The sequence below is a fragment of the Tursiops truncatus genome, chromosome 1, assembly GCF_011762595.2.
Source record: "Tursiops truncatus isolate mTurTru1 chromosome 1, mTurTru1.mat.Y, whole genome shotgun sequence".
NCBI classification, from domain to species: Eukaryota; Metazoa; Chordata; class Mammalia; order Artiodactyla; family Delphinidae; genus Tursiops; species Tursiops truncatus.
The window spans coordinates 134,451,791-134,461,388 of record NC_047034.1 but is presented as its reverse complement, the minus strand read 5'-3'; the positions used below and the strand labels follow the sequence as shown (position 1 = coordinate 134,461,388).

The window sequence follows — 9,598 nt, the reverse complement described above, 5'->3', positions numbered from 1 at the left end:
GAAGTCTTACAGGCATTTATAATCAGTTCAGTTTGTATCCTAGTGTCTTAGCTACCTATGTTAGGTTTTATGTTGCCCACTTATTAGGTAGTAGGTAGTAGGATTCTTGTGGAAAGCAAGCAAGACATTCATCTTTGTGCCCCTACAATGCTCAACAAATGTTTGCTGAATTAATGGGGCATTGTTTGTAATTCAGTGTCCATGCTGCTGATGATTTAGAAAGCAACCAAATGATTCACCACTTTACTTTCAAAATTTTATTTATATAGAATCTTCAGAATGTTTCCCTTTAAATTTTACAAGCTAAAACCCCAAAGCTCAAAATGATATATTTTATGTCACAGTACATAAAATAAGTACAAGGAGGAGAGTTCATTTTGAAGAAAAGCTTTAATAATTGTACAAACATTAATATTTACAATATTCTTTATTACAGATATAGACAACATGGCATATTTAAAAGCACAAAATAGTTGAAATCATTATATCTTATTACAGAACATTCCAAAATTCAAACTAATAAAGAAATCCATAAACACTGATAACATCTGGGGAAAACAAGAGCAACAGGTTTACCAATAATCATAGTAAACTTATACATAATACACAATTTACACATCAAATCCACAAATTTAAAGATATATATGACCTATCTATTTAAATCATGCTACAATCTAAATACTACTTTATAATCCATAGGTTGAAACAAATGTTCTGTGGTAACCTATGAAACAGGAATACAAACTATAAAATCATAATTAACATACTTCTTAATTCCTAAGAGAAACCCCAGGAAACCTCAAAGACGGCAGATCAGGCATTTTTTGCTGAAATTAAAGTTCTTATGAATATATTCATAAATATAGTCAAAGGTATAAAAATAAAACCACCCAGATACCATGAGTTCATTTTACCTGTTCAAATTTAGTTTGGTATAGAGCCCCTGGCATAATCACAGCTTCTCTGGGATATTCTGACTTTCTCCTGACTTAGGGGGGATGACATATTTATTCTTTGCCTTGCTCCAGAAAGGATTTAAGGTAGCTTAAAAGATAAGATTTAGAAAATACCAGAAAGCACAAATTATAGGTTAAATGAAAAAACAAAGAGTTTGGGGGAACAGCACACATAAAACCATTTAAGAAAAGGTCAGGAATTAAGCTAAAGTATATTACATTATTCTCCACAGTGATTTTCTGGAAATATTCCAAAATGTGGTATTAATTTGTAAGAAAACTATTAAACCACTGGTAAATTGGAGATGCAGATCAAATTTCTTTGTTAAATTTTGTATTAACCCTGATGAAACAGATGATGTTACAAATGTATGTGCTTTTCTCTTCGTGCTTGTGAGAAAAAAGTTTTCCTAAATGTCATAATCTGTGACTCTATAGATTTAGTGCCTAGCTCTGGGTAGAGAAGTGTAGGTAAAAAAAAAAAAAACCCCACAACATTTGGGTACCCTGACTTAATTTCTACTGAGAAACCCACCAACTGGATGCTTGTTGATGACCTGAGGATGGTAGCTACCTTCCGGGTGGCCAGGTGTCCTATGGCTCTTTTGTAGGGACAGAACAAAGCATCAGTTCTAGGGCCTCCTGACTGCATCAGTTCCTCCAGGTCCTCCAGCTCACTTCATTAGGACCCAGCAAGACAAAGAAGAAGGTAAACTGAAGAGCAGGAAGCCCACTCAGGTTGGCATGCTGAGACCACAGCCTCCTCTGCTGCCCAGATGGTCTGCATGTCACAGCCCTTGCCCCAGTCCTTTGGGGGAGGAAAGTTATGGAGAGAGGGCTGGGGCAGCATTAGTCAGCTTCTGGGAAATATGAATGGGTTTGTTCAACTCTATTCTTCAGGCCCTGCTTTCAACACATGACAATGAAGGATCTTGTACCTATACACTGTCAGGTAAGAAGTGAGGGAGTGACGATGAAAATAAAGGGCTTGAGGGAAATGCAGGAAGAAAAGACGGCGGGACATGTGGCATGAGTTTCAAAACTATTGATTAAGAATAGAATAAAATATCTACCTGAAAACTGAAGTTAGCCACAGCGGCCTATCGTTCTTTGGGGGATGAATGGTCCCAAGTAACACTCCTGAATTTTGGTCACATCAGTAAAGAACAAAGTTCAAGTCTATGGATCTAAAGCTGCAGGTACTGCAATGTTCTTGGCTGTGTGGCAAAGCTCCTCTAGGGTTTGTGAGGTGGGCTTATAGGGGAGAGGGTAGTGACTGCCATTTTCCCAATAGCACCCTTCATAGTATAGGCAGGGCCAACTTATCTATTATGCACCAGGTCTCAGGCCCGTAATACATTTAGAGGCCCCCCAAAATGTTTTAATTTCTTTTAAATTCATAAGAAAAAAACCAAACTTTTAGATTTAAGGATGTGTTTATATATAAAATTCATTTTATACAAATGCAACTGTAACATTATTTTCTAATTTTTTATGGAAGAAGAGGCCTAAGAAGGCAAAAGTGTCTAAGGCCTATGAAAGTCATAAAGCTGCTCTGAGGGCCAATGGTTCAAGGCTAAAATTACAGAGGGGTAAGGAGAGTCTGATCTTGTGGGTCTTATTCCACTGATTTTTCTTTTTTTGAATGTTACTTTGGGATTAGATTTTTAAGAGTGCTAGGTCAAATACGAGTGAAGTATTTGTGTCAATTTCCACCAGGCAAGCTGGAAAAGGAAAATAAATTAAGCTCATTATTTTATTGTCACTGTGCAAAAGAAAGAACCAAATCAGGATGAAGAGACTTGGATGTTTTCAAGTCCCATCTTCACTCTGTAAACATTACTAGAGGTAGGTTTCCCTCTGAGACCCTGCCTCCTAAACTTCCTGCATTACACTGCCACCCTCAGCCCTAGACTTCCTCTGTGCTTCTCAAGGCCTGGCTCCTACTGCCCTCAGCAGGCCAAGGTTGGCAGTGACATGAATGTGGGCACCTGTAGTTACAAAAATGTTTTAAGAATATGATGAGAAAAAAAAAAAACAATGAATGAGGGAGGGGCGGAGGAAGATATCAGATTTTAATATAAAATTACATGATGCAAAAAAAAAAATGGGGAAAGATTTATACCAAAATGTTAACTGTGCTCTCTGCTTTTTAAAAAATATTTTCTCATAAATGTACTCTGTCATGAGAAAAAAAAGTATTATTTTAAAAACTGTTCTCTCAAAGCTCTAAACTCTGAATATTACCACCTTTGAGAGCTCCTCACAGTATGGCTTAGGTTACTAAATGTGGTGAACCACTAGCATGCAGAGGACCCAGACTGAGAACAGAACTTTTATCAATTTCCACTATTTTCCAACCCCAATTCATCAATATTACTGGGAAATGTCAAGCAAGAAAGCTAACTAATACCACTTTCTAGGATCTGTTCCTGATACAACGAAGAAAGTATGTCAAAAGGAGGGGTAGAAAGGAACAAATCACTACCCTTTTACAGAATCACAGACTTTCTGCCCTTGAATTATAGGTGAAGATTCTGAGGTCCAGAAGTTTATGTGATCTTACCACTGCCACACAACAAAGCTGGTAAAAGAATTAGGGTAAGAACTCAGGTTTCCTGATTCTTGGTCTATAGCTCTAATAAGCCCAGTCCCAAAAGTAACTGCTTTGTAAGTTATGTTTCACCGTTTATCCTAAATACATATAGAAAAATGGAAAATACTACCATTTTTCTTTACAAACATTCATTAATTTGGGAACTGTAACATCTCAAAATACAAGCTCCAGGTGGGTAAGTCCAACAGTCAGAGTGAATCATAAGATTTTAGACCTGAAAGGATGCAGGGCAGATAATTTAGACCTCGGTTACACATGAATTTAGGCCCAGAGAAGGTAAACTATATCCCTCAAATCACAAGGTTGAGTCAAGACCCAGGTCATCTAAAACTGGCTCACTGCTCCTTCCAATACTGACTTATTTTCCTTGGATATTCATTAAACCAAAAAAGGTAAAAATACAGAATCATATGCAGATTAGAAGTAATAAAACTGATATTAATAAGAATGCTTGGGAAAAGGACATAAGTCAATTCTTTAGTTAACAGAAGTAAACTAAAATCTATCAGAATAAATCAGGCAGCATCACTACTAACTTTCATTTGAAAGCAAATTTAAATGTAAATCACAATTTTTAGTTTTATTGTTGTTTGAAGATGATGCAAGACCTTTCAATGTCTCAGGCTCATGCATTTGAAAATAAATTCTAAATGTTTGCAATTCTCTGGAGCAGGGTTTGGAAGATAATGGCCAGCAACCTGTTTTCTGTGAGGCTCATGAGCTAAGAATGGTTTTATGTTTTTAAAGCGCTGTTAAAAAACATAAAGAAGAATGTCTGATAGAGATGGTGTGTAGCCTGCAAAGCCTAAGTTACTGACTAATTGCCCCTTTACATAAAAAGTCCACTGATCCCTGTTCTGGATTCAGCAAGTATATGAAACGGGGCAGAATACATGATATGTCCTGGAAGGATTTTTTGTTTTTAAAATTAAGTCTGATTTATTTAAGCTTTATTGTAATCTGCCTCTTTTTCCTCATAGCAGGTAGTAGGAAAAAAAAAAAAGTCTAGTTTAAGAGTTATGATTACCTGTGTTCTAGTTAACCGAGCCTTTATCACACAAATGAACATAAGTGGACCTATAGTTGAAGCTTATTATGTTATGTATCTGAAATCCATACAAAATGTTTCAGCTGAGAAAATGGCATATCCTATAGTAGTGTTGTTATACAATAAAATGGAAGCAAATATCTGTAATTAAAAAACTGGTAATTTGATTCTCTCCTTTAGATCTCCTGTCTGTTTTGAAGATTTTCTCCTGATGCCTCCCCTGTCCTCCCACAGCATGTCCTTAGATTCATTAAACCAGCAGTTCTCAACCATGTTAATTATGCTGTGACCACCCACCCGCATCTCATTTGCAACCATAAACAAGCCTCACCAAAACACATGAAAAGAATGGAAGTGCTCCTCACGAGACAGGAGATAGCAAAACTGGAATGACTAGTTCAGGGGGAAATAAAAATCTGAGACACAGCGCACTTATCAATCTGAAGACAGCAGGGAGGCTGCCCTTCAGTCCACACCCTGCTGACCGGGCCGAGGAGGACTAAGCGCCACATATGAGTCCATGTCTCTTTCTTGTCACATGGTTTATGTGGCAAAATTTGGATTTCGTGAACTAGCACACACACACAAAAAATCAAAGCTGTACCACTATTAACTAAATTACAATAATTTCAAGGCTATATAACTCTGAAAGTACGGTCTACTGTGTCGCGGTTAAGACGTCTTACTTTAAAATAGTCACGTTAACAGCGCCTTTGGCTCCACAGCACACTTCTCTTCGGCCACTCCATTCTCTGGCTGGCTTTTGTAATTGGAAAGGAATAAATTTTCTATTTGAGTCAAGAATTCTTCAGCAATGAAGCAATTGGCCACTTTGCTCAGAGTTTTCCTCAGACACTCCAAAAGCTAGTTGAAAAGAAAAGTTTTATATTTAAACACAAAAAGTGGTGAGAAGAGGGTTTGCATCACTATCACTATTTTATCCCTTTCCAAATCTCCCATTTTCTAATGCTTAAACGAGAAACATTCTCCTTAAATGTGATTGAGGATAGACATGTGTTTAATAACTGTACAGCTGAAGTGCAGGAAGCCATTGCTGAGGAATGCTTAGCAAAGCTTGTCCTGAGCCCAGCTCAACAGAAGCAGCACATTCTTCAGTCCGCTACAAATTGTTTGTGGAACTTCTATGGGTTCCCAGGACGCCAGGTGCCTCCCAACTGCTGTCCATGTCCTCATCTGCCCTCACCCCACCCCCATCCTGGGGCAGCGCCTCTCCCCACAGCGGCCTTAAATCTAGGTATGTTAGTCCAGCACCTCCTTGGTGAGTAATTCTTTGAGACTGGGGGGTGGTGTGGGCGTCAGGCCTGCCTCTTGCAGGGCCTGGAGCCGGGCCTCTGACTGGCATTTGTCCAGGCCCAGGTGCCAGGAGAGCTGCACTGTGGCCTCCAAAAAGGGTACCAGAAAAGGGTGAGGGCTCTTGTCCCCCAGCAGCTGTAGGGCCTTCTCACAGCGTGCCCAGGACTCCCCGGGGTCCTCCAGCTCCTGGTGGCACACAGCCAGCCCCACCAGGGTCAGCAGAGGGCCGTCTGGGCCCGAGGGGACACCCAGCTGGGCCTGCAGCTGCCAGGCGTTGGCCCAGAGCGCCAGGGCCTCGCAGTAGAGGCCAGAGGAGGTGAGGTGCAGCTCCTTTCTGATTTTATATAAGGAGATAAAACTGAAATTGCATGTATGATGCTTTCTACTTTGGACAAACTTGTGACTTTGCTTCTTTTTTTAGTAGTTTTATTTACAAAGCCATGAATCCTATGGGATAAAAATCTATGGACATAAAAATACAGGATTCTACCATTTCAAAAATAGAATGATGGAGTCTATTTCCTGGGAAATGTGCATATTAATCTTCCAACAGAGCAAAGAAAAAGTGGCTATAATAGGAGGGGGTAAAAAATATTAAAAAGAGGGACTTCCCTGGTGGCACAGTGGTTAAGAATCCGCCTGCCAATGCAGAGGACATGGGTTCGATCCCTGGTCCCAGGAGATCGCACGAACAACTAAGCCTGAGAGCCACAACTACTGAGCCCGCGTGCCACACTACTGAAGGCTGCATGTTCTAGGGCCCGCATGCTGCAACCACTGAAGCCCGCCCACCTAGAGCCCGTGCTCCACGACAAGAGAAGCCACTGCAATAAGAAGCCCGTGCACTGCAGTAAGAGTAGCCCCGGCTCGCTGCAACCAGAGAAAGCCCACGCGCAGCAATGAAGACCCAACGTAGCCAAAAAAAAAAAAAAAAAATTAAAAAGAAATTTAAAAATTTTCTATTCCCAAACTGTTACCAAAGGAAAAAAAGACCAATGTTGCCAATCTTACTGAAATTCATTATACTCATAGAAACAAAACTAGAAGTGAAATAAAATAATTCAAGACTCTTTTTTCCTACCAGAAAGTTAAGTAAAATGACCATTTAAATTTAATTGTTAGATTTATACTACCGTTTTTAAAAATGATCAATTGTTAAAGCTAAATGGAAACATGGCACTTTTGAATTTAATAAAATAAGAAAAATGTTCTCCATTGTGTACAATAATAATGTGCTAAGAAATTTATCAGCCAACATGGACAAACTTTTTCTAAAACAGCATTATTTCTATATGCAAGCATGGGTGCCAAAACATATTACTAATTATCTCCTAGAAATTAATTTTAGAAAGGAAAAAGCAATGAAGGAAATACACAGAAAAGCGTATTCACAAAGCATTAGGCATCATGGGAAAACACATCAAGATGAATAGCTTTAGAATCTGTGAGCAATGAAACCAATTAAAGTGAAGGCAGCTTACTTTCTGCAAACAAGTCAGGTCAGAATCCCGGCGAAAGATTTTATCCATGGGGACACTGCTGTTGGAAGAAATATGAAAACAAACCAATGAAACAAATACTATAAACGAATCAGTTTTGTAATAAACTATCACTGATGCCATACATCACAATTTTATATTTAACTTGGGTTTTCCCTACAATGTGATTTAATGAGAAACACTGCAGATGTGCAACCATCTCAAACCACAGTACATACCTCCGGGATAGCCTGTATTTTTCTATTATCCATTTTGTCTTTTCAAGCACTAATCCCCACCGAGGTTCTTCTAACATCTGTTGTACTTCAAATTTATAAGGTAAACCTAGAAAAGCATAAAGCAGCACATTTTTACATTTTACATTTTCTTAAATCTCCAATCTCCTTTTAATTACTTAAAATTCCCTTCCGTGTTTTCATAACCGCAGCTTGGCAGACCAGCTAATTAAACAGCACGTTAAACATAGTGGGCATTCATTAAATATGCACTGCCTGGCTGAACTTGGTTCATCAAGTATATTAATGCCAAGCAATTAATAAAGAAAAGTAAAAGTGCCATTTGCATGACAATTCTATGCAAGGAACTGTGACAGGTAAGATGATCACATAATTTATCATCCAAACCAAGACACTTTGGGAGTGAAAGCTGGCACTATTAATAATTGTGCCAGAACCACAGGCTTAAATTGGGACTGACCTAGGCAAACCAAGATATATTCCATCCCAGTGATTTTTTTTTTTAAACACATGTTATCAAGCTTACAGCACTGCTATAAGGTAGGTAGCATTATTCCTATTTAACAGATAAAACTGAGGCTGAGACAGGTTGAATAAGCTCTTTCCACTAGTAAAGCAAAGAGCTTGGATTTCAAATCCCACCAGGCTTGCCCGACTTCTGAGCCCACATTCATTCCACCTCCCTCTACACGCTGATCTAAGACTAGACAGGGGCTAGGTTTAATTCTGGAGAGGCAGTAACTGCACTTGAGTCATGCTAAACTCTGGAGGAAACAAGTCCAAGGGGTAGACATCATGTACGTAAGTCAGAAAGGAAAAAATACCAAAAGATGAGCCTACTTAGACATTTCTCACATATCTTTCAAAATCTCCATGTAATTGTATTTGCAGTATATTAAAGGCTCAGCTGATTCATTACCAAAGGCCAATACCATAATAATAATAACACTTATATAATGCTTACTATGTGCCAGGCTTTATGCTTTTTATATAGATGTAAGGCCAGTTACATAAACTAGCTACCAGTGTTGTCCCCAATGTTTTTTTTTTTTTGACGAGGACACTGAGCCACAGAAAGGTTAGTTATTAAATAACCTGTTCTTGGACATATCTAATTAGTAAGAGGTAGAGCCAGGATTTGAACCCAGGTAGTCTGGCTCGAGTTTATGTTCTTAATGTTTACATTATACTGCCTATCAACTTGCATTTTTGCCATCGTAGGCTTTTCGAGTAAACAAAATGTCAGCAAATCAGAAGGTATTAGGGAAGGTATTAAGAAAAAAATCATAATTCTACTTCCACACAATACAAGCATAACTTGTCAATGTGCCCTAAAAAGGCTTTTTTCTCCCCATTTTTTTTTCAGGTGTATGGAAGGAGAGAAAGGAACAGCAAGCCTGATGATAACTGACCTTTTTTCATTTCTCAATTCTCTTCCATTTCATTTTCCCCCTCCAGGAACTTAAGAAGAGTGACACATTATAGTACATAAGCTATTACACAAACTCCTTCTGTGATAACAATCATTTACTTGATATGTTTTGATTACCTACTAAGCACAGACAATAGCTATGATCATCACTACCTATTTTAGACCTATTATTTACTAAGCACTGTACATACATTACCGACAGCCTCTACAACCTCCTGTAAGCAAGTTAATAATATTTTCTCATTTTACAGATTTGGCAAATGAGAATGAGAGGGATTAAGTAACCTGCCCAAGGTAAAATAACTAATAAATATCAGAGTTGGGATCTGAATCCAGGTAAGCAACTCCTACTCTTAATGAAAGTAAAAAATGAGACTAAAAGAGAGGTAAATAAACAAATACATTTTCAGTCTGTGCTCATAAAAAAAACATGAAAATACACACACACACAACACGTCATACATCTCTATTTGGTATTAAGAACATCTTCTAAGTT

General features: G+C 38.3%; 1 protein-coding gene across 5 annotated transcripts in view; it reads right to left on the bottom strand.

Moving 5' to 3' along the window:
• Positions 1-371: 371 nt before the first annotated feature.
• MYSM1 (Myb like, SWIRM and MPN domains 1) overlaps positions 372-9,598 on the bottom strand; it is a 41,210-nt gene continuing 31,983 nt past the window's right edge. For 3 of the 5 annotated variants that reach the window (XM_019942384.3, XM_019942386.3, XM_019942385.3), the window contains 3 exons: positions 7,653-7,758; positions 7,417-7,474; positions 372-5,485 (listed from right to left, as the gene is read on the bottom strand). In XM_019942384.3, the coding sequence (XP_019797943.2) occupies positions 5,318-5,485; positions 7,417-7,474; positions 7,653-7,758 (332 nt within the window). In that variant the 3' untranslated portion in view covers positions 372-5,317. Of the gene's footprint in view, positions 5,486-7,416; positions 7,475-7,652; positions 7,759-9,082; positions 9,132-9,598 lie in introns of those variants that run through there. The other 2 variants (XR_012324595.1, XR_012324596.1) reach the window with 1 other exon arrangement.